This window comes from Leuresthes tenuis, unplaced genomic scaffold (assembly GCF_036924035.1).
Source record: "Leuresthes tenuis unplaced genomic scaffold, fLeuTen1.0.hap1 SCAF_16, whole genome shotgun sequence".
In the NCBI taxonomy this organism is placed as follows: Eukaryota; Metazoa; Chordata; class Actinopteri; order Atheriniformes; family Atherinopsidae; genus Leuresthes; species Leuresthes tenuis.
Window position 1 is genome coordinate 13,194,673 of NW_027325370.1, and position 26,094 is coordinate 13,220,766.

Consider the following 26,094-nt stretch of genomic DNA (forward strand, 5'->3'; position numbering starts at 1 on the left):
TTCACATTTAGAAGACATTTAATCTTAGCTTAGACATTGTTTAACAACTGCATAGACGTCTGTGGACAAAAAGTTATACTACAAACACAAGAGTGTGCATTGCTTGGGTTTTTGATACATTAAAAACATGTAAAGTACAGTTTAATACTGCTCTATCTATAGAGTACTATCTATGCTCTATAACGAGTACATTTTGATTCACATCAGATCGAAAGTTTAGAATTCATGCAGAAATGGCAGAAAATTGTTGCTGAAACCTTTCCAAGTATTTGTTCTGCTTAGAATAAAATAAATAATTCTACTATTAAGAATTAAACTAAATAATTGACTGTCATGTGATTCTAAGACAGGCAACTTTTAAAAACTGGCCTTTTATGATGGTATTTGGCAGTGCATCTATATCAAAGAAAAAAGAAGAAGCAAGATTTGATGCATTTGGGAATGAGAGCTTGAACTAAACGATGAAGACCTCAGTCCAAAAGATAATATTTGTGTAATGTATTTCTGGGATACTTGGAGGGCCGTATTGGTAAATGTATGCAAAGCAATTTGTGCTTTGTACCATTTAAAACATTTCTGATCTTTCTGTAAATCAAGGGGTTTTAACTTTCATGCAGCCATGTTTTCTTTTTAGACAGTACTGTATGAAAAATCCTTAGCTCACACTTATTAGGTTGTCACTGCTAATCCATTAGGTTAACAGTAGTTTGTTCTCATAAAATGAAAAAAGAAATCATTGTCAAGTGTGTCAAATGCATTTGTTTACAATTACACTATCTTGCCATTACAAGGCAATTTTAGGACAAAATGTGGACTTGTTTTTCAACTGGATCAATTGGATGCATCTTGATTCTTTAAAATGTCTGAAAAATGGCGCCTTGAAAAATCTGCAAGCTATGGGCTTAGAGATTCTTTTTATATATATAGAAGATGTATAGCAGAATGAAGCCATAGCGTGGATGGTCTCTACAGAGATCATAGTTGTTTTACAGAGGTTTGCAGCCCGTGAGACCAAGTGGCTGGAGCCACTGCTGAATTTTCCCGGGTAACCAGAGAGAAAAATTATTTCACAACCAAAGCACCCATTTTGAAAATTGCCAGTGATATAAAACAATATAGAGCTGTTTTACCAAGACTAAGCCCAGGGGCCTGGATGAGATCAAGTAAAACATTATTACTGGAACTGAGTCCACTGCAAAGCTTTAATGAAGGAATCTCTTTGAGCAGTTCGCCAAGGAGAGGCTTCTTGAGTCATTACAGCAGACAAGAGGGAAAATGTCTTAAAGAGACATTGAGATTGTTATTCTCATAGTAAGCATAGCAGGAATATAACTCTTAGTTTGAGAAATATGTCCACTGTAAAATATATCTTGCGCTGTAATTGGCCTGCAGTTTGATGCTGCAGAAGGTTAGAAATTAAATGCTTACATTTGGCTTTTAGTGCAGAAAAATGGTTCTATAAACATTCCATGTCTGTCTAGCTACATTTACTAACTCCCTTGTCATACGGTAAATATCTGACATTAATGTCTTGTAAGCATAGGTGGTACAGCTGCAGTCTACATATCCCTGTGACCCTGTGATCAGCATGTGTCTCGTAGCCAAAGTGTAAGCCAAAAGTCTTTGTGACAGCTTGCATGGGTTTTTCAGATAGCTGTGCCACTGAGATGCTGACAGGTGGGAACTGGAATCCTTTATTTCCCTGTATGCAAAGACAGAATGACTGATTTTCTGGACATACATTTGTTGGAAGTGGTACACAAGCTGTAACAGCAGGAAGCTTGGCAACATCTGAACCTTTGCGTGGGAATATGAAGTGAAGTAAAAAGTGATGTCTGCCCCCACTGCTCTTTCTGTTTCTCTGTGGGGTTCTGATGTTGTCCTATCAAAGACAAACATGTTGATCTGCCTTTCTTTTACACGTTATCTTTCTCACACACTCCATTTGTCAGTAAAGGAAAAATGACTCATAAGCTGGATGATCCCTGTGTGTGTGTTTGTTTGTAAAGAAAGAAAAAGTAGATAGTACAATAACAAATGTAAGAAAAAAAGTGCTCTTAAGAGGAAGCCCATTGCACGCACACATCCACAAACACAGTCATGACTCACACTGATTATCGAGTGAAAAGGGTGAATGACTCAGAAACACACACATTACATCTAAATGTGTTTCTTTTTTCCCTCTTTTTCATTGTATAGTGCAGCCACTCTCATTTCTTCAGTTAGGATACTTTTAATGCTCTTACAGTTGGTGTGGATGTGAGTGTGTTCCTGCGTGTGAATGGGAAGTAGAGGTCTGCTATAGGGTCATGACAGACAGAGAGAACATCGATTCACACTTTTCAAAATTTCTTCGCTCTTTCTCAGTATCTCCTGAGAAAAAAGAGCAGATGAATGGTACACGTGCTTCACACCTTTCTCTGCACCAGGGTTCATTCATATTTTTCTTATTTTTATTTTTTTCACTGACTCATTTCAAGTGCTACAAGTGAATAGACAATATCCACAGGAAGTAACTTTTTACAAGTTAAGCATACATCTGAACCACCCAATGTAGAACCCATACTTCATCGTGTGAAAAAGTGTTGGAAAATAGTGATAAAACTTAGTGATAGAACTAAAAAGAAAAGTTTTAAAGACATGGATGTAATGTTAAGAAAAAAGTAAAATTGAAATTGGGAATTGAAAAATTATGCAAAAATATCTCCTTAGATTTAATCAATTTTACAAATTATTCACAAGGTCACATGGAATGGTTTTCCATAAAAGTTCGGAAACTGGCAAAATGTAATTTGTAAACAGATTGTGTAGCAAATCATCTAAACTCAAGAATGAATGGAAAATGGGACCAAGATAACATTGAAACTTAGATAAGACTAAGATAAGATTGAAATATCTGATCTTTTTGAATATGACAGAGACTGCTAAACTTGTGTAATACAAAAACAAAACATTGAATAGTCTTAGATCTTTTTAGAGTAAATGGTAACAGGTAACATCTTTTAGAAGTAAAGATGGGGAGGGTTTAACCAGCAAGTGAAAATGAATCAGTTCAACAATTTTATGGATAATATTTCTCAATGTGAAATCTCAAAGGCTTTGGGGATTTTATCCTTTACATCAGTAAAAATGAATTTGATTAAATGATTCTCAGAATCTGGAGAAATATCTGTATGCTAGAGACAATCTAAGGAATCTAAACAAGAGACTGTAACAATGCAGCCTCCTCTGGGCTGGAGCTCTTTTAAGTCGGACAGAGGAAAAATGGAAAACTGTCATGTAGTCCAAAGGATCAGTTTGTTATCCGCGAAAATTCAAAAGCCAGTGTGGGAAGACCTTGCTAAACTCTGCAACACAACATCAAATCATATTCTGTATCCACTACAACAGCATGGCTATTGGCAAAAGTCCAGGTGGTAAACTACCTGTACTGTCAGTCAGACCACTGTACTGCTGCATAAGCATTAAATGGATGTTTGATCTTGCACATAAAGCATGCATAAATCCAAGTGCGCATCTTACACATGAATGCAATTAAACAGAATTATTTATACAGGGAAAATTCTCAAATGGTCATGTTGCTTGTTTGTTTAATTAGTAATGGAACCTTTTGTCTTACAGTGGATGTTTAAAGTAGTTTTTCATCAGAACAACAGTACCTGTCATGCAGAAAGGTGATTTTCATTTTTGCACAAAGATGATGAAAGGTAGATGTTTAGTGTCAAAGACATTGCACATGTGGTTCTGTGTTTTTCGCTATACTGGAAATTAAAAACTGACACTTCACCAAACCATTTGTGCCATGGAAAAGATAATTCTAACTTTGTAGGTCGTGTTAAATTATATTCAGATTAAATTCACAATGACTCATCAGTCATCTGTGTTTGTCAAGAAAAAGCAACACTATCCTTGTTATTCAAACTGCACAAAAGACTAGTCTTTTTTTGCGTATTAATGATAAATTTGTGTAAATCTATATAAAAAGTTTAAACCCTTAATAATTTCAATATTGTGTATAAACATCCCCTGACAGCTTGACAATGTCCTCTGTGGTTGCCATGACAAATGTTGGTGGTCCCTCTGCCAATCAACTGTCAAATCCTATATGTGTTGCTGCCTGTCGCTGACAATGAAAAGCTATCAAGATGTGAGACACATAGACACAGAGATATGTGTGCATGCAAATGTAATCAGTCCATCACTCAAATGTACTGTTGTATGTATAGCTATAGATACATAAGTCCACACTTATCTTATCAGGCTGTCTATACCTTTACAGTCACATTGGAAGTCACATCATTCTGAACCCATCACAAAGTAACACTTGATGAGAAGCCCTTTGTGCTTCCTGTCACATTTTATGCCCTGGCTACCACTTTACCCTGTATGGTGCAATATGATATTAGTGAGAGCCTCTTATTGGATTAGGCTGTTTAACAGCTGAGAAAATACAGGACTTCCTTCCAGGTCATGTCATGGGACCACTATTGTTACTATTTACTGTTTCCATTTTGTCTCTGAGATTATGTTTGTGTCGATTCAGGCCACAAAACTGTTTGATAAGCTTCAGGAAAGCATGAAATAAAAAAAAAAATAACAACCCCCTTTTGGAACTTTAACCCTTTAATGTCCACACTGAGAAAAGAGCAAAGTAAAACTTTTCCTTGTGTTCTTAATTTTGTTTCATATTTGTTTCCTTGGGGCAATTCTAATCAAAGTCACACTTCATCAGAAGATCTGTATTGTATTTATGATAAAAGTATACAAATTTGAAAAAAGTATGGCAAAACACATAACTTTGTTAACTTTACATTACTAAACTGAGTGGTAGAGATGGTTTTGGTAGGTTCGCACCAACATCTTTTTGATGAAATAGTCTATAGTCACTGAAAATGTGCTCTACCAAATAGTAGAGCAGGACTTTAAAAGGTTAACCAAATGTAACAACATTCAGGCTTCACTGCATTTAGAAATTCCATGCCATACATGAAGTGCAAAATCAATTATCATATGTTAGAATGTACAAGCAGAATACATACTACAGTGCAAATAAGTGCGGATTAGGTGCATAACAGGGTTTGATGTGTGAGGTGTTCTTGGAAGAGATTAGTCTTTAAGAGGTTCTTGAAGGTAGAGGGAAACTGCCTTGTATGTAGGGATTTATGTAGAAGCAGATCATGCTCTTTTTTTCTTGTGCCGTAATCAGAGGCACACGCAACAGCAAAGCTGAAGCCCACAGAGCCAGTGTTCTCATCATAGTTTGCAGCATCATTGGAATTTTTCAAATTTAAATTTTAATTAAAAGGGAGAAAGAAAGGAGATATAATCATAAAACAGACAACCAGCTGCTGTATCTGTGGAAGAAAAGAAAACACACAACAGCGGTGAGCAGGACAGAAGAGAAAATTAACTGCCAGTTGACTCCTGTATACATGCAAATCTATGGTTAAAAGTGTGTGCATTTGATCCACATGCAATGAGTTAGGAGTTAGAATGATTTAGAAATGACCAAAGCAAGAGACTGAAAATAAAAAAGAATGATCATTAAAAAAAAAGGCTCAGAGAAAAGTGGGTAAGCCTAATGACCTCAGTGCAGAGTCAGCTGTGAAACTGAGCGCAAATGTGACAAAGTGAGCTAATATATCAGAGACTGAGATACTGTCAGAGGAATGCATCTCATGGGAGACAGAGAACAAAACTGGAGGGAATACCCGGTGTGATCCATTTACTTTATCTTCAGCCCCCCTCTGCTTCTTACTGAATGGATGATTCCCAGGTGGACTGTGCCATTCTGTTGGTGTTTGCAGGGAAGTTTTTTTTCCCCCCTGCTATATGTCCTCTCCCCAAGACCGTCATGTGTTTCTGCTCCATTACCACTTCTGTTTGTCCCTCTTTCTTTTCTTCCAGTTCTTCTCCTCTACCAACTAAGACCTTCTCCCATTTTCCCATCTTCCTCTTCCTCCCTCTGCTTCTGGGCTTTACTGCCTTTTTTACATTAGTATTCATGGGATTATATATGCTGATGCAGACTCTTTTGGACTCAGCAGTTTGATTACTTCAAACAAACAGACAGTATCAATTCAACTCATTTAAATTCAGACATGCAGTTTTCTAAATTGTCTTGTGGAATTTGCAAAGGCCAAGCAGAGACGAAGAATCAGCCATTTTTCTCCTCTCTGATGTGGTACCGAGTGAAATTTAAACATAAATACCAATGCATATTTAATGTGCATGTACAAAAATTTAATGTGCTTTGAAAAGGGTAAAAAATCAGCAACACATTTAATTTTCCAGAACTTTTGTGAATGTTGCTGCTCTTAGAGTGATCCACCAACAACACAAACACACAGAACAAACAGACTGATTATACTACTCTTGTTTATGTGCTAAGTTATCTTTGCCTTAGCTATGAAATCAGCCTTTAAAAAAAACTGTCAAATTTAAACATAAAATTCCCATTGAAATATACCAAAATTTTAATGGAATAATAAATACACAAATAAGCCTATAATTAATCAACTGTCAATCAAAACCAACGACACCTGGTCAGTAAACAAAGGCTGCAAAGGTTAGTTGTTTATGAAATAAATAGGTTTTAATAAAATATGGACAGTATTGGCAAAAAGCACTTAAAATCGAGTCTGTTTATGTCAGTCCTTGAGTATAAAAAGGTGGCAGAGGTGTTACACTGGACTACATTGCAGTATGTTTAAGTGTTTGTCAGGCTTAATCAATGAATAAAATATAATGATAACTTTTAATTGTAATGCATTGTGATCTCAATCACAAATAGGTAAAATGATACAATATTATAAAAGAGAGCTCTTTAAACAAGACCACTGATTGTATCTCTCTTTGGTTTTAATCACATTTGACTTTACTAATAAAATTAATAATTCTCTTTTTCAACTTGTTGTGGCTTTAACTTCCAGCAGAGTGCTTAATTAATGTCCCCTCGTCCAAATTAACAATAGACTCCTTTTGAGCTGATGAAAGAATTAACTCTGATATGAAAGCCGTGTGAGATTTTTAACATAAAAGGTGGACGATCAGGGAAAGTTTCTCAGATGTTAAAAGGTGTAAGAAATACTAGCTGAAATCCCTCCAAAGCAATGCATCCAAACCAGCAGAAAAATAGTTCCAAAGTCAATGTTTTCACAAAGACAAGCTCGGAAAATCTCCAGAGGATGCAAAGAAACACACAATATGGCCAGAGATATTGCAACAGGCTGCCATTAGTGCAGTGCCAGTATAACCGGAGCAATATTTATGCCACACCACAGTTGAATGAGAAGCAAGCTTGATCTCATCATGAACACCCTTTTTTTTATAGCTGATGCTCATTATCCTTCAGAACCACATACACTGAAGCGTGTTTCTATTTAATCACAAATTATTAACCCACCTTCACCTTGTGAACTTATAAACCTAAATCACAACATTCAGTTACTTTTATACTGTCTTTGTCATCATTGTACATAATTAACCATTATACATAACCTCAAAGTATAAAACTCACATTTTCATGTGCCTTTTTAGAGAAAGTACATCCTTGTGTAATGCAGGCGTGGGTTATAGAATTAGTCCTGTCACTAGCATGTTGTTCATCTGCTCAGCTCAGTGGGAGACAAGATGACTAATGGTGGTGTGGAAAGACTTGTGTGTATGTGTGTGATTATGTGTTGTATCCCTATTTATGCGTGTCGTTTGATGGCTCATAGCCACCAGTGAACACATACTCGCGCACAACCTCCATCACCCTGTGTACGCTGTGACAAATTTCTGCAATAACGGGTCTCGCCAAAACAGAGCACACGGAGAAGCAGAAGCCAGTTTACAGACGTGCAAAGTGCATACACACCATAGCATGCATGCATGCACAAATACACATGCCTACACTGTTATTGTGTACAGGCAAATCTAAGCAATATTGCCTCTCACAAATACCATGAGAGAGTGAGCTCAAAACGCATAGCGAGGGGAGAAGTGAGGGAAAGTGATGGATTGCTAAAGGAGAATTACATGAGAATGAGCACAAAGGTTAGGCCTGGACTGTACCATAATGAAGAAGGGGGTGAGAAAGCAAAAGAAAGGGTAAATTAAGAAACAGACAGAGAAAGAGACTTGAAAAGGCACAAGTGACTCATAAAACAGAAACAAATATATTTTTAATCTGTTACTGAAGCTTTGGGGTGCAATTTTATTTATAAAATAAAATAAAGTACTTTAAAGTAATTTTTATGAACATTGTCTCTTTTGATTGACTATTTTTCGTAATGATAGGAGTTTATTTTCTGAATTCTACTAAAAGTAAAAATTCAAATAAAACTTAGAAATTAAAATCTCTGTGCGGTAGTGGTTATGATTGGGGTCAGAGTAGCTCTCCAGGAAATTCATGTAAGTCTGTGTAATGTCTCCTGAGGCAATGATAACTCAACTTGTGTGCTTCCATCACTTGCTTGGAACTAGAAAAATCCAGCTGCAACCAGCAGCTCAGTGGTTTGTATTCTATTACTGCCTTCTCCCTCTCTACAGTACCTACTAAGGAAGCATCCTTGACTTTGAGAAACACAGTTCACCTTTCTCCGCCTCTCTGTTTCAACTTATCACATCTTTTTTCCTCCATTTCCTTTTATCCTTCCCTCTTTGATTATCTTGTTTTTTTCTATAAGCTAAAATACTCCAATTTTCCCTCAATCCAGCAGCACATTTGCATTGCATTTCTATTTTTCCAGATTACAGTGTTTCTCCCTTAGCTCCCACACGAATAGCAGCTTTCTGTTTCCGTGCTGTATGGTTTTAGTTATTGTGCTCAAATGTTGCCTCTGTCCATGGTGCTGATCTCAGCTACCTTCATGCTGCTGCCTTGACAAATATCGAGTATCATGTTTTTCACACATTAAATTTATTATATTGCTTTTATTTTAATCACTACCTGTTTGACATCAGAAAACATGACTGAATCTATGATAATATATTTTGGAATTATTCCAAACAAACAGCCCATTCCCCACACTGCAATGTACGAAAAGTTCAGAATCTTCAGTCTGTAGTCTAATTTGTCTGAACCTTTTATTTTACAAACACAAGTACAGAGACAATTATTTTCATTGTATTCACTGACCAACTCCTTTGGATGAAAAATAAATATAATAAATCTAGTATATGTTGCTAGAAACACACTTAAAAAGTTGGGTCAGAAGGGAATGCCTCTGTCTACGCTACCATACAAATTACATGATAACTTTGTATCCTTGAACATTTGCATCACAGCCTCCATATGTAGATGTCCCTTTGTTGCAGCATGATTAAATGTCCTATGCTTTTGAATTTCAGACAGTATTCCTGTCTTATTAATTTTCCTAACAAATTGATCAAATGCAAGGGAAGGGGAAGGGTAAGAAGGATGAAATCAAGACAAAGAGATATAAGGGAAATAAGGGAAAGGTCAATGTGATAAGAATGCAAACTGGTGCTTCTGTGCACAGTCAAGTTCCTACTGCAGCTTCATATTTACTGTATGATTAATCACTATAATTAGACATGTCTCTTCAGCCCACTGTCAGTATAACTTTCTTCTTGTCCATGACTCCAGTCTTCATAAAGAGATACTGCAAATTCCTTCATTTTATTGTGATACTATTAGCCGCTGAGAGATGTCTTTTTAAAAGATATAATGAATATTGATTCACTTTCGAAACTATGCCAAGTCATTTTTGTGCTGTATAACGGGTTAAGCCCTGGACAGGTCTACAATAAACCTTCTTGCTATGAGGCACTGAAGGCCCATGTCAATCGTTTACATACAGTGTTAAAAATACAAAATAGTGCATGTGATTCAAATAGAGTATGAAAGTAAAGCAAAATAAAGGATTTATATGGCTAACAGAAAGGAAAGAAAAATTAAAAGTAGATGTATTTTCTCTGTGACTCCCCAGGGAGAGGAGGGTAAATTGATTTTGCTTCCCCTGCAAACATGGATGTGAATGTAAGACCACATATCAAATGAAACAATTAGAAAACACTTTAAGATCACTTTAGCAAATCTGATTGCAGTCAAAGCTTTTCTTGGTCTAGTGAGAGTGGATACCACTTTCTGACTGACCAACAAGCTCTCTAAGGTACTAGTCATTACAAATTCTTACACCAGAGTGTGTTTGTGTGCTGGACCGTAAAAAAGGCAGTCAATTTTCCATTGGGCTCAAGATAGCTTAAAGACTAAGTTGTTCTTTGGGACATAGAGATATAAGGGTGTTGGTGAATACAGTGTGTGAGTGAGCGTCTGATGGAGTTTTGGTCTGGCGTCTTCCTCATGCTTCATGAAGGCCATTTTTACTTTTCACGTGCAGTTTCTCTCACATCCACTAGAAGTAACTTATCTTCAAACGGAATTATAGATAGTTTTGGTTTGCATGAAAAAAACACCCCATGGACACATATTTAGAGAGAGTACAAAGTCGTTTGCCTATCGTTGCTGTAACTTTCTTTGCTCCTAATTTTTTAAAAATCTGGTGTGTAACTCCAAGAGTGTTTTGTAATGAATATGTGTCAAACTCTGTTCAGAGATTTAAATGTACACCTCTGTACATTTTATATAGTAGGAGAGCAGATTATGTATATGGTTTTATTAACATGTATGTTATTCATATGATTTTTTAAGAACTAATTTGCTGTTGTCATTTTCCATCTCCCTTTAATTCCTCTCTACCATGCTCCCTTTTTCTTTCTTTGTGTGCATATCAGAGCATTAAAAAGAGCCTTTAGCCTTTGGCTTTTCATTGTGTTTTACAACTGTGCTGTCAGTTGTGAATTTTTATGTCTTTGATGAAAACAGATTGCAGGGACTTGAGGGTGACTGCCCTGTGTGCTTGCTGTCTCAGCTAAATCCCCTAACTAACTAATGTTTGGGGCAATGAAAGATGGCAATCCAATTTTGCACCATTCCCACTTTAAGCCTCTTAATTATCTCGGCAAGTCTTTGTTTACTGATCACTTTAGGGAAAGATGATAAATATTTCTACAACAAATGCATAATTTTAAGCTTTTCAAAGGGATTTTTTTTTATTGTCAGTTACACAACAATCAAGCTCGTGGTAATCCTTGTCCAGTCTCTTTGCTAAAAACAAATAGGAATATTGTCAAGATTTTCTATCTTATGTCCTGACAGATGAAGAACAGACATGGTATATACATACCACTGCGAAAAAACATCTTATAAGTATACAACTATTTGTATGGAACAAGGAATGTGTCGTTTCTCTGTGTTTTTTTCTCTCCAAGGTTCCTTTCATATCAGGGAATGCTGCCGTCTTGTCTCCAATGCAATGCTTCTCATGTTGATTCCATAGATTAAACTAAATGGTCCTTCTGGCCATATATTTATTGGTTGCTGATTAGTGAACAACCTCTTGCTCTTCACTTCAAAGCAAAAGTAGCTTTAAAGAATTGGGATTGGGTATTTTGTCAACACATACTTGTTGTAGAACCTTTATTTTCTTGTTCAGATAATTTAACCTGATGTCTTCTTTGCAGGTCTCTGTAAAGATTTTTCTGGCTGATTTTTTTTCTTTCCCTGTCAAATTACAAAAAAGCTATCTCACAGAAAAGCCAAAATGTAAGACTTCTTGAAATAAGCTGGAAATGTCTTTTAAAAGCAATTAAAAATGACCGTCTCTCTTTGTCTTTGTTTTGCTGCCTTTCTCCATCCTCGACTGCCCTCGCAGAGGTGGGACAAACAGTTTCTAGTTAGGCCTTTCTGTCCTTCTCTGTATGAAATGAACAATTGATGGGCACAGACGATTGACACTGACACCTAATCAATGCCTATCTGAGCTGCAGCCGTGGACAGGCGGTGTGTCATCACTGCCCAGAGATGACAAATAATCACCATGTAGGGATTGTTTTTCCCCTGCAGCCACTGCAGATCTTCTGGCACTCAGGCAGTGTGCACTCCTAGACATGAAAATGAAAGCACAGGATGGAAAATAATGATAGTCTTTGCAGATACTATTAAATAAAAAAAAAGTAAGAATGCATTTAGAGAGGAGGAAAGACATTTTGAGCATGAAATGCTGCCAGAAGAAAGAGGATCGCAAGAAAATTGGGTTGGAAGAGGCCAGAGGATCAATTTGAGTGACAGTGAAGATGTAAGAAAAATAAAGGAAACTTTGGGGAGGGAAGTGGGGAGATTAGTTGCAGCATGTTTCATCTGAAGGCCCAGTCTCTCAGAACAGGTGGACATTCCTGCTACACAGAGAGCGTACTCAAACAGGGAACTCTGATTCGACTGGAGGGTAAAGGTCTCGGGTTATGCACAATTGCTCTGTGAAATTCTGGGTTTGTGTTTACCCCTGTCAGATTATATTATTGTTTTTTATTTGCATACAGTCTTTTATCTTTAAGCATGTGTATGTGTGCATACCCAAGTACGTGCAGCTGCAGCGAACACATACACACATTAACAGATAAACACACTAGATGCCTGTTGTGGAGCAGGGATGTCACAGATTTAGATTGTGGTCTTTTATAAAGATTTCCAGGCTTTAATGCGTCATGACACTCGACTGAGGTCAGAAAATTCATGTGACTCAGCAACTGAAAAACATGAACATTGTTCATGATGTGCTCTGTGCGCAGATCAGCACTTTAGCAGTGTTCCCCAATGAGGTAGTGGTGTAATTGTAGCTGAAAAAGGGTCCATAATGTCTATTTCTGTTTTTTTTTTGTTTTTTTTCACCTAAAACCTTTGAAACACTTTAAACAGTAAACACCAAAAATACAAGAGTTAGGTCTGTTGAAGTGTCCTTTGAGCATTCAAATGGCAGAGTGCAGACTGACCCACATATTGTTTTGTTGCACTGTATGCAAGAAGTGTGAGCAGCTTTAGGGGCTGACTCAGCAGGCTGTAAGTCAAATACACACATGCAGAACAGTCAGAGGAGCTCGAGAGGTGAGTCAGCAGTGAAGGACAGATGATGCTGACCTTTACATGCTGAATCTGTGTGATTTCAGGCTTTATTTCTGTGGAGAGCCAGGTGGACTCCAAATGCAAAAGTGGGTGTCACCATTTTAGTCATGTGAATGATAAAGGTGCATATTTGGAACATATTTGATTATTCTTGCATTTCTCTCTAATTAATCTTACAGTTACCGTTCAGTAAATGCAGAGATACAATGTTTTATTCTCTTCTTCTCTATCGAAAAAAACTGTATGTCCGAGTATGTTCTTTCTATTCAGCCGCTCAGTCAAAATAGTTCAAAGTGCAGAGCTGAATTCTGAAAGTTTTGTGGATCAGTGGTTTGACTGTTGTATCAAGTTTCTGCATTGGCAGGTGGTAGATGACGAGGAGATAAAAAAAACAATTAAGCAGTAATCTACACCCCTTTGATTGGTTATTTAGCTAAGTAGCTGTGATTTGTGATTTGTTATTTCACTTTAATTGGGCTTTAATCATCAGTGGGTGCTAACATCACATCTACAATGCTTACCGATAAGTACTTTTGTTTGCACCAAAGCCAGATTTCTGACTATTTTTAACTGCAACACATATGAAGTGTAATATATAACATTTATAACTGTGTTTTAATTAGAATTGAATGAAAATAAGAATATTTTAGTTTTCATCATCTCAGAACTAGTATTTTAACATCCAAAGATGACTCAGGTTCCTGTATTCATGTCTTTGTGAAATGGCTCTGTCATGTTTTGCCTGTGTTTTAGCCAAACGTGATTTGGCAGCCACTTTTGTTTAGTGGACAGTCGGAGGTTTTCAATTGGTTGCGGTTTGCAGTTTGTGCTGCTACATTCTTTTACATCCAACACATTGGGCCTTAAATACAGTACCAAAATATATACTATATACTGCAACTATTGCAGTTCATAATTACTTAACTTATGTCATTAAATACATTATACAAACAAAACATGGTTATTGTTTACAATCTATATTTTATTTTTGTTAATACATATTTTTATTGATGTTCTTCTGAGTTCACATGAACAGACCATGTATGCTCACAATGTTTTTAAAAGCACTCTTGACTAAATGCACCTCACCAAGTTGAAATTGCGTTTGAAAGGTTCTCTCAGCACTTTTGCATCCCAAAGAGGCAGCTTTTTGAATGTGAGCTTTTTGAAGGTTCGAATTACCCAGAAGTCAGCTAGAATTGCATCAGTAAGCCAAGAATATCATCTTTTTTTTCCCTCTTAGAAGTCATGACGGAGAAATATAATCTTTTCAGAGCTGTTGGTAATGACTCTGGATAAAGTAACATCTCACCGCTGACTGGGGAAACTTATGTTTTTATTCTTATGTCTGAATTCATAGTTTTGAGTTTAACTCAAAACTATTAATTTAGTCCACATGATTAAGGTAAATTTTCTCATATGGTACCTCTGCTTAAAATTGTAGCTTTAGTGGCTTTGTTGGTTTGTTGAAGATGAAATGAGGTGTAATGACATGACAGCTACAGTTTGGCTTTCTTTTTTTACTTTCTGTTTGGTACTCAGCGGCAGGAGGAGCAATCATGTCTAACCCTGTCAGCTCTCTGAGCTTTGCTCTCAGAGTTGCTCTTTTAAAAGACAGAACTTGTGTTTTGTCTAAATGTCAACATCAGTTGTGTTCTGGAGAGGTACTAGTGCTATATACACACAAACACATGCAGAAGCAGCAAAGATGGCGAGAAGGCACCCAGAAGGCATCCAGAAACTTATGCGTGTAAATACACAAGCACATATTTATTTATGCAAGTACAAAAATGGGAATGCACACTCCCACCATAACACATGCTGAGATCCTGTCTCCGAAGCATTTCTCAGCCTGTACTGTTTCATGAGGCAGAACTAATTCACTGTACTTTTTTTGAATCTGGCTCTCGTTTCTTTTTTTCCGCTTCTCTTCTACTGCGGTCTTCTCACCCCTCATCCTCCTCTCATCTCTCTTTCTAATTCACTAATATCTTTATCCTCTCTCGCTGCTTTCCTTTTTCACTCTGACATTTTTGCCTGCTCTTCTGCTCACTCCAATTCCCTCTTTATTTTTTTCTCTTCTTCCTTCTGATCTTTCCTCCTCTATTTAACCCACTCATTTTAATGCCTTTTCATCCACATTCTGTCCTAACTTTTCCCTGACCTTTTCAGTGCAGTTTTCTGCATTACTCTATCTGCCTTCCTTGTGCCACTCCCATGCCTAGAGATAGAGAGAGATATAAGAGAAGTTGTATAAACTCTTTTGTGGCTCCAGAGGCATAAAGGTAAAGTCTAATGAATGAACGTGTGATTGATTTAATTTTAGCAGTGTCTCTATCTTCAGATAGATGGAATTGATCTTGATATACCTCCCCTGCCTGCTCATCATCTCTGCTGAATATTGGGTGCTATTAGCAAAACACTGACCTGATGCATCAGATTGTTTTTTAGATAGTCATCTCAAAAAACCAAGCCACTTTCAATTTGTCAGATGTAAAAACTATTTGTAAAAGATTAGAAATATTTTTCTGCAAAAAAAGGATGTATGTATGCATGAATTAATTGTCTTTTCCTGTTTTTCTGAAATACAACACTCCATCCTCTCATGTCCACACCCACTTTTCACAGCCTTTCCTCGGAGTCCTCAACTTTTCTGAAGTTTTTTTTCTCCTCTATCTCCCTTTCTGGCATCAGTCTAACTGTGTCTTTTATTACCATTATTATCTTTTATTACTATTATTATGAAAACGATGCCACGGTAAAACATTTGGAAGAAGTAAGACCCAAAGGGAAACTCCAACAATGATTGCTGACTAATCGTGTTGTGTGATAGGTCACGCATACTAAGTTGTTTTTGAATAGGCTGCCACATTGGCTCAGCCAAAAGACGTCTAAGAATCGAAGGGCAGCTGTAAAGAAATGTTGCAGTTGCATTACGAGTAAAAGAAAAACACAGAAACCAGAGTAAACTGAGCTTGACTACAGTTTTCAAATAGCACAGTAATTCAAACGCAAAATATGTATTAATTCTGGCTGTATTTTCATTTCATTACTTTACTAACACAAAATTTCCCCTCTTAAAAAGGAGAGTGCAAAAGTGCAACCATACAGTAAATGTTCATGAAAACTTCAATAATGTGCTAAAAAATGCTGAATAAGCAATGTAGATTGAATTGCTATATGTGGTGATAATTCTTAGCATCACCATTCAAATTTCAGTAATTCAATTTATTGCAAATGTAGACAAGATTAATGAGTTAGACATTTAAACATTGTGTTTGACATAATGAAGAAGGTTTACAGGGTTTATTGTACATTGTACATGCGTTCAAAGAAGTTGTGGAAGTGGTTGACTTGTCTGTCTTCATATTCTCTGTTGAGCCAACACTGAGATAGCCAGGCCCACTGCAGCTTTGCTCTGTTTAGCTGCTGGCTAGCTGCCATCCTATTACTGCAGAAGTCAAAATCCTCTCATCCTTGCAGCCTGCACACACTCACATACATGCACAATGTCTGCAGGGAACCTCAATCTTGCACAGTGCAGTTTTTCCCTGTGCACATTTGGTGTTTACTTGTATGTGTGCAGTGCATGTGTGTCAGTGAGTTGCAATAAGACAATGAGTGTGTTAACATTAGCTCTTGTGACATATTTGTGGGTCTGTACAAACTCTTGCACGCCTTTGGTGTGTGTGTTCCACAGGGGCATTCTTCTCAAAGCTTTCTTGTCATGGCCAGGTCACTGGTTGAACTCCCCGGTCAGTTTGGGTAAATCCAAGCAAGAGAAATGTATAAGCACAAGGGTGTAGTGTTTAGGGTGGCACTTCACTTCTATCCACTGCACTGGAGCTGCGTAGAGGCCAAAAGACTGGGGTTGTGAGGCCCAGTTGGCCACCCGCCTTGTGCCTTTGCATGAAATGTGATAATCCCTGTATGGAATTTATTTTTTACACATATTCCTTTGTCAACTGTGTTATATGTTCAGCTTCTACCAGATGATTCATACTGGCTAAATCTTTTTAGACATATCATTGAATTTGAAAGTAAATTTGGGTCAACAAAAAAACAAAGAACAGATACTGATTATGAGCGCGTCTTTCTCCAGAGGGTTAATTTAAAATAAGATTACAATTGTCACAGTCATAGTTTTGTCATCATGGTAACTATAAATTCACGACATATGCTAATGACATCCTCCCACATGTCATATCAGCAGAGGGGAGAAGTGGGCAGATCAACCTAATCTAGGTTTTGGATGGCCTCTGAAGAGAGAATGTTGGGCTGGCAGAGCAAGTGAAAAAGGTGACAGCATAATGTGGGCAATAAAACATAATGTGTATGCTTTAACACAAACACACACAGCCTTGTGCCCACTGCTCTGCCTCTCACAAGAAGGTTACATAATTAAAGAGGCTCCATTCTGATGATAAAATACAAAAAGGAGATTTTTTAAATATCTGTGAAATGGAACTGAACACTGTTTGGATTATATAACCATGAGAACAGCATCTCCTATAATTCATCCCCTCCTCCTTTAGTGTCTCCTCTTCTATACTTCCTCACATTCTCTAATTTATTCCTCAATTTCCTTGTATTCCACCACACTTAATTCAACAGTACATGTCCAGATCTATGTGTTAGATTAGTGCATGTATGTTTAAGTGCACAGGCAAAGACTGTATTAAACGAATGCAGTTGAGACTCTCTGTTTCCCTGTAGCCCTCATTATCTCAAGTAAATATAAACATATATCAGGCAAATTATAAACAAATATGAACAGATTGAATGGATGTTTTGTGCATACAATCTAGAAATGCCATGTCAATACAAAACATTTCAATTGATCTGTGTTCTTATTTGAGCATCTTCACTTAATTTCCGAAATGTTTTTGTGGCAATGCATATGAATAGCAGAACACTTTTGGTACCATTCACGTGTCATTTTTAGAATTTTAAGCTTTTGGCATGCCATTTTATACCTATGGGAGCCTACCCCAGCTGCCATTAGGTGACAGGTGGGGTACATCCTGGATGGGTAGCCAGTCCATCACAGCACCAATCATGTACTCTCACACACTCACTCCTCGTGTCATTGTAGTATCACCAGTTAACATGCTTATTTTCAGTCAATGGGAGGATGCCAGAGTATTACAAAAAGATGGGAAATGTAAATCTGTAGAAATTTAAATTTTTCTGTAGAGGATTTTGACTGCACATTTTCAACAAACTTCACATCACTGAGCTAATTCCCAGTTACTGAATAGATTTTGTACAAAAATTCAGGCTCTGAACAACGTGGCATTTTATAGAATACTTTAGCTCAATAGTCTAGTCAAAATCTAATTTGTCTTGGATGTCTGTTCATGGCCAAACCCTAACCCTAAATAACGACGGTGAATAGGGTAAGCATTATGCCTTTTAAACAACAGCATGCTATTCCAAGTAAGTTTACATACTGATTTTTTTAAGAGAGAGCAGTACAGCATTTCATCATGAAAACAAGGAAGCCTGCTCTCAAACTGAATGAATATTCACATACCCCTGTAAGCACAGAGTCCATGCTGGAAGTAGGATCCTGTCTTTCCAACTGTACTTGACCTCAGTCTGTCTCATCCAATACACTCGCTTTGCAAATGAGGTGGAGTTAATTCAGTCTGCCTGCTCTTTGCGACCAGAGCAGGTCATAGTCAGTGTGATTGTACCAGAGCGTTAACAAAGCAGAGTAACTGTTGAATACAAACTGATTTCAGACTATCTAACAATGTCATGACTGAACTTCATTGTCTTCCCTACAATACCACAGAATTACAAGTTTTCTAAAATTATGTAAAGGCAACTACAAAGATTTAGTTTAACTTACTTTGATTTGGTCAACTTTATTAAATACTGGAAAGTTTAGTTATAATACCAACTGGGACATCTTACATAATTACATTTCACAAATTTAACTAAACTTATCCTTTTCTAAACCTAATTTAATGATCACAGGCAGGAAACCTCCAGTTGTTCTATAGTGCTGCCTTTTTGTATTTTTTTTTTTGTACCATTCTTCTCAGTCATGTTTCTACAACCTCTGTGCAACAGAAGAACTGGAAAACTGTTGCTCGCATTTGTTGGCGAGGCAGTGAATAAAACATCAGTGGCAGCTGTCTCCTGTCTACTTTATCTGGCTGACACTTCGTCTCATGGATCTTTCTATTTATTTTGTCTGTCCCCACTTGAAGCCATTTACATCAGACTCAGCAGGGAGCTACATCACTAAAAGCTGAGTTGAGTTATATGTGCTCGCACTCATACACACGTGTGGCATCACTCACTTCCCCAATTTTCTTTTCCTTTGTCCAGTGGGCTCCTCTTCACCTCTCTTCTCATTCTCTTTCTTTCCTCCCGCTGCTTGTCATCCCTCCCTTCTTCTGGTAAGCCTTCAGCTACAAAGGCCTCCTCCATTCTGTATTGACGTGAGCCATGTGTCTATGTGCATGTTTGTGCTCATGAGTCTATGTGTGCTGCAGCAGAGTGCTGCCTAAAGCGGCAGCCAGCACTAGGAAAGTGTGCGCTCGAGCAGAACAATGGTATCTGGGTAAAAATAGCCCTCGCTCAGTTGGAAGGAGAGAAAAAAAAGGAAGCTGAGGGTGACAGGCAGGGAGATGAGAGGGTGGGCAAGATAGGAGTTTAATGATCGTGTGGTGAAAAGAGAAATGAGACAAACTGCAGATGCAAATGTGTGGAAAGTAATGCAGAGTAAAAAAAAAAAGGGAATAACTCCGACCAAAAGCAAACTAAAATGGAGAGATGTATGTGCGAAGGAGGAGATTTCTGTCAAACTTGGCCTATCATTTTAAATATGTATATTAACTTGTGAATATTGTTATATTAACCTGAAAGTCCAGGCCTCTGATAATCAACACTGGATGCCATCTTAGCTGCCGCTCATCCTGTCTGCACAAACTGACCTCATAACTTGAGAATAAACTCAATATTTATTGTTTTGCCTTTTAAGATATAATCATTGCTGATAGCAACAGCACTTATCTTACAGCGTGATTTATCTTCCAAATAGTTCCATATATTTAGTTTTACTGATGTATGTTTTGATGTAGTATTTCTCTCACCAGGATATAAGTTTAGATGGGCTTCCCACCCAACCCATTAGATGAAGTTTTAAGGTGAAAACACATATGCAAAAGCAAACATCTCGTGCATATTATGTCTTCTTCAGCCCTTTTTATTTGGCTGAGACACAATGAAACAGCGGTTAACTATTGATGCATGTTTTTCTTAAATCAGGTTTAGTGGTGAAAGAGACAGGTGAATGAAGGCAAAATGCGGGTCTATTCATTTTTCTATTATGAAGTCTAAAAAGAGATAGAAGAGTTTGACAAAAACAGACAGAAAAAAGAGCAGTAACAATGAAAATTCCGAGGCAGACTGAAGAAAAAAAAGCAACAATGCTTAATAGATTTTGAAAGGACACTTAAGAAAGTGAAGCTGAAATGCATTATTGGGAGCAGAATGAAAAGAAAGCAGCATCTCTGCAGAGAGAATTACGACTGATGGAACATTTTAATGTGCGTTAATGACAGGAGGAGAAAAGGCCAGATTGTTTGTGCAATGTAGGTTAAGTGGGCACCGCTGGGATACTCTGCAAGACAGTGTGTGCGCGCACACACACACACACACACACACACAATGCATATGTGATGTAGTCTGTTGAGGTAAATGTACTCTTTCTGGGAACAGGGAGGAATGAGTTCTCTTCAAAGTCTAAAATTGTACAATACAATGTACAATAAAGCACCACAGGCGGCGTGCACTCAGAGCAGAGCTTTTGGGGACATTTCATTGACTTATTTTGTACCATATAATATTTTACATTTTAAAACATTTTTACAAAAGCCTTACCTATACTGAGATGCTAGATTATAAGTTCACAATAATCAAGCCATTTTGTGATCTATTTATAGACAATCATTTATAAATTCTTTTGAATGTTTTCACTTTGGTGTAAAATCATTTTGGTGGGAGAAAGTTTAATTAGTTTCTTGAAAGAGAGAAACGTAAAACAATTAAACTTTCTCATGTTTGGAGGCTTTACATCAATTTCTAAGCAAATAATCCTGATTAATCCATTTATCTAAATTTATTTTGTAATCTCTTTAAAATGGACCTAAATAAAAGGTTTTTGATTATTATTAGAAATGTACTCTTAATTCTTAATCTATAACTTGCTCTGTAGTTAAGTTATAAGCTCTATAGTAAATTATAGATCACTGTAGTCGCTCTGAACTACTGCCTCTGCTCAGCTTTTTTTGCTCCATAAATTTTTTGTTTATCTATTAGGAGTGCCTGCATGTTGTAATGAGTTGGTTATGCTGACCAGAATTGTTTTCTTTTACAGGAAAAACAAGCCCTTCCTGTCCTATTCAATTTTAGTTGGTCTTCATTTTCATTTCATGGATCATTACAAATGATTCAATTGTCTTTTATATTTGACTGTCTTTTCATGAGAAGTAATAGTGTCCCCTGCTCATTCTAAAACAGGATTAGTTACTGTGGATTCTTAGAGAAGAGGAGTCTTCGGCCGACACCTAATCAGAGATAAACACTCAAAAGGACTCAGAGAGAGGCAGTGAGATAAAGGAGACTCAAGAGGGAGGAGAGCCATTAATGAGAGAATGAACAGGAGAGGGGAGTTACAGTTGAAAGATCAGGTGGAGAACAGCTGAGATGGTAGATAAGTGTTTGAGAGGGATTGCTGTATCTATCAATTATTCATTGAATTAGTAAAACCGCCTCTCTCCAGTCACAAATAACATTAGCTGTCCTGGATAAAGATGGACAAAAAGACAGAAACTAAACAGATGTTAGTGTCAGGTGGTGAGATACTGGGGAGACCTAAAAGTTTAACATTGCAAAACTATGATGAACAAAATTCTCATAATTTCATAGCGAAACTCTAAATATATAGCAATAGCAACGCTGTACCTTGTACTGTACTTTCTGAGCTGAGCCTGTACTACTGTATTTCTGTCCTCCTGCTCCACACCCCTAAGTAAAGTTGACTGTTATGATTCTTCATGATGACTAGTTGTTTTATTTTATTTCTATCATGACTGTTTAGAAATAATCTGACTCACCTGGACAATGAACCAACAGAAAGAAAATGTCCAAATGTTTTCTTTTTGGACACAGCTGACTTGTTTAAGGTTTCCATGTGTCATTCTGTTTTGTTTTGAAAAACCTTGTTTTCAAGGTACCTTCATATTGTGTCAGTATATGACACAACTCCTTAACCTCCCAACAGCAAGTAAAAAGCTAGTTGATTCTCTGAATGTATACCAATCCACTAAAACATTTTAACTGATGATGAGTGGAGTAAAAAATGCTACCATAGTGGCACCTGTCATTGTGCTGGGTATATTAGGCAGGAAGTGAACATTCTGTCCTTCGCGTTGATGTGTTGGAAATGGAAAAAATGATCGAGCATAAGGCTTTGAGTGACTTTGCCAATGGTCAAATTGTGATGTCTAGACAGCTGGATCATAGCAAAAATGCAGTTATTGTTCCCGCTCTTCTATTTCCAGGACTTACCAAAAGTAGTCCAAGAAAGGTGATGAACTAATGATGGGGTCAGTGGGGTCCAATGCTCATTGATACAAGTGAGGGCGAAAGGCTGGCCCATGGTGTCTGATCCAGCTGAGCTGCTGTTATGGAAATTTCTTAAAGATTTAATGCTTGTTCCAATAAAAAGATTTCAGAACACACTGCATTGCAGTTTGTTACATATGGGGCTGCGTAGCTGCATGCCAGTCAGCGTATCCATGCTGAACCTTGTCCACTACTGAAAATACCTATGTGAACATGAGCAATGGAACAGAGTAGTTTAGTCTGATAGACAACACCCCTTTTACAGCTTGGTCATAGTGACACTGTCCAAGTGCACACCTTCACTAAAACAAAACTGACGACAGTGGCCTCTTTCAGCACAATAATGCACACTGCAAAAAAGACCTAAGAACTGGTTTGGAAAGTGTTAACTTGGCATCCAAGTTCTCCTGATCTTAGTCCAATTGAGCATCTGTGGGATGTACTTGATAAACAAGTCTAATCTATTGAGACCCCCACTTCCTATGCACTAAAAGGATCAGCTACAGACAGCTTGGTGACCAATACCACAGCATAGTTTCAGAGATTTAATGGACTCCATGGAAATGACACCAACTGGCCCAAAAAGACAAAAGATTTAAGCTTGAATTAAGATAGAGTTCTTCTTCTGCTTAATCTTAATGTTTTCATTCTTATTCTTTGGGAGCTCTTTCTTTAGTTTAAGCACACATTTAGGGATATGCCTGCGGAATCAGATTTACAAACTGAAGAATGTTTAAAGCATTGTAGTCATTTCAAAGCTATAAATCCTTTCCATTTCAGCTATTGCTTCTAAACATCTAGCAAACATTTTGTTTGCTCAGTTGAATTGGAACAAAACAGAACAAATGAAAGGATTATCCAAGACTTTGTATTGTAACTGTGAGGGAGCTTAATTTTTTTGTCAGTCCCTCAGTTTGTGAAGTTCTGTGAGAGGAGCTGATGTGATGAAAATGGGGTGTAGCTGTCAGAGTGACTTGGCCTTTTAGAAACTTGCCTCAGCTCTGCTTAGCATGCTATAGATCTGACAGAGTGTTGTATGAGAGTGTTTTCTCATTGTATGAGAATGTGTGTGCGCTTGCTGCTGCAGACTGCTATTCAAGTGCGATAGACGTGTTGAATGTTAACAGTATTAGTCTGAGTATTAAGTTGTCTTTACTGTTTGCTGAAGTCATAATCAATTATTCTTCTTGACTGTATGAGAGGTTTCTATTATCCAAGCCAGCAATATATCACTTAAATGTTCACATTACTAGATTTTAATTTATATTTTTATGGAACATAATGTAAAATGAATGATGTCTTGATATAAAACGTTCTCTCAGGCTTAGTGTTGATGCTTTGAAACAATCTTTTCAAAACATAAACAATGAGCATGAAAGAGTTCCCAATTGCAATGCATTTAAACTAAAACATTTGTAATGTGTCTTCATCCATGTTTTATTGATCATATCCGTTGATCATATCCTTATTTTCTCTCTTCCTCAGAAAAATGAGTGGTTATGTCTCAACTGCCAGACACAGCGACTGATGTCAGGAGGCGGTCTCGATGATCCTCCGCTTCCCGTTCCTCATCCGTCCCCCAAGCACCAACCGACGGGTTCACCTCGTCACATGGCGCCAACCAGTCAGCAAAGCCCTCTCCACAAGCCCACCACTCAGCAGGGGCCCAAGCCAGCCCAGCCCCACACACAAAAAACACAGGCGGGCATTGGTGTTAGTGGACCTTTTGCACCCATGGCTGCCAAACAACCGACTGACCCCAAGACCACAACACCAGCTACAGCACCAGTGCCAAACACTGAGTCCAAGAAACAGCCAAAACCAACAGAAGACAAGACCAAGACTGAGCCTGAGATCCCAACCCCCAAAGAGACTAAACTCTCCCAGAAGAAAGGAGAGCAGATTACACCAATCAAGGAAATAAAGAAGTCAAGGCATTATGACGTAAGTCTGATTTGTTTGCTTTAGTTTCCTTTGACAAAGATTGATGTTATTCTGCATGTCAAAGTATGAAACTATTAGAAATACAGTTGAATGCTTTTACAATTTATGAGAGATGTAACAGAAGTGCAATAAACCGGAAAAATACAAAACAGGAAGGTTACTTTCAGTGAATATTGCATATAAACTATGGACTAACATACAGTTTCATATACTTGAAATAATATGCATTAATGCAGGAATGAGACTGTGGTACTGTTTTGATGTGGCCCTGCTTTATGTTCAGACTGTTTTTCCATAATGAGATTAATGAAAAGTTCTGCTTGTGCTCGGTGTCACAGAAATGTTGTGTACAGGATTTTGTACATGGTTGACTTCTAAGCCATGGCAGTGCACCTATTTTAATGGCCAGCTTGATACAAAGACTGATGCATCATCTCGTTCCATTTCATGTAGTCTGACATCTTGTCATGTTCACCAGATTCTTGTTTGTAAACCACCAAAACTCGCCAGTGTCATATGATGAAGCTGTTGTTTGTCGTTGATTTATGTCAGGTGACTCACAACAACCTGCACAGTTGTGTCACACACATCCATGTCCTCATTCTTGTCTCGTTTCTGTTATTGTTTTTCACAGTGATACATAAGTAGGAAGGTATTATAGTACAGCTATGTCGCAGGACGGTGTACCCATATAAAACTTTTACTGGTTGATTTGTGAGTAAATCAGAAGTGGATTATGATTCAGATGTCTGGAACCAGGTTGAGACAAGAGGAGGGGGACTCTGAGCCTGCAAAGACATACATTACTCTCATGACTCAAAATTAAGCCCCAATCAATGCTTCCTGACACTTAAGACCACTTGGACATTTTACATGGTAGCTCAATTTAGGAAGTATTACTTGTCTGAAACCTTGATAGTGGATGTAAACTTTTCACACTACACCAACTCCTACTGTTTATCTTTCGCATGACTTAGTTGCAGCTGCATCTTACGATGATGAACGTAGCCTACATGGTTTCTATTCACAGAACTGCAAAGGTTTCTGTGAGCAGATCCAGTCATCACTGTTTCTCACAACACACTGTAAATGTGACACCCAACCAAACTTCTTTTTAGACAAACATTTCTTTAGAGAGTTCTTGTCGGGCTAATTATTTTTTCAGGTAGAATAACAAAAGATAATGCTTTGATATCAAGTTTTATCATTTTATGATTAGTATATTATATTGAAATATAGTAATATATTTCATGGTCACTTATCAATTCCAGAAAAAACCCTCGAAACTTCTTGTCTTCTTCAGTTGAAATGAAAGGCAAGACAAAGTTGAAATGGGAAGAACTGTTGCAAAATATGACTGATGACTACTTGTTTTATTTGCAAATGCATGTAATTATCTCCATGACACAAAAGTCATGATTACAGTAAGCCTATGAGATGCCCCAGGGTTTCATAGTTGCAGTGGGAATCTTCACTTGTTAATTAAATAAAACTATTTCCGAATGTAGTTTATAGGCACTCTGTTTGTATAATCTTTT

General features: G+C 37.4%; 1 protein-coding gene across 3 annotated transcripts in view; it reads left to right on the plus strand.

Annotated features, from left to right (window-relative positions):
• The window catches only part of bsna (bassoon presynaptic cytomatrix protein a), a 141,143-nt gene that overhangs the window by 75,544 nt on the left and 39,505 nt on the right, over nucleotides 1-26,094 (plus strand). For all 3 annotated transcript variants that reach the window (XM_072367605.1, XM_072367606.1, XM_072367607.1), the window contains one exon: nucleotides 24,098-24,556. In XM_072367605.1, the coding sequence (XP_072223706.1) occupies nucleotides 24,098-24,556 (459 nt within the window). The remainder of the gene's footprint in view (nucleotides 1-24,097; nucleotides 24,557-26,094) is intronic.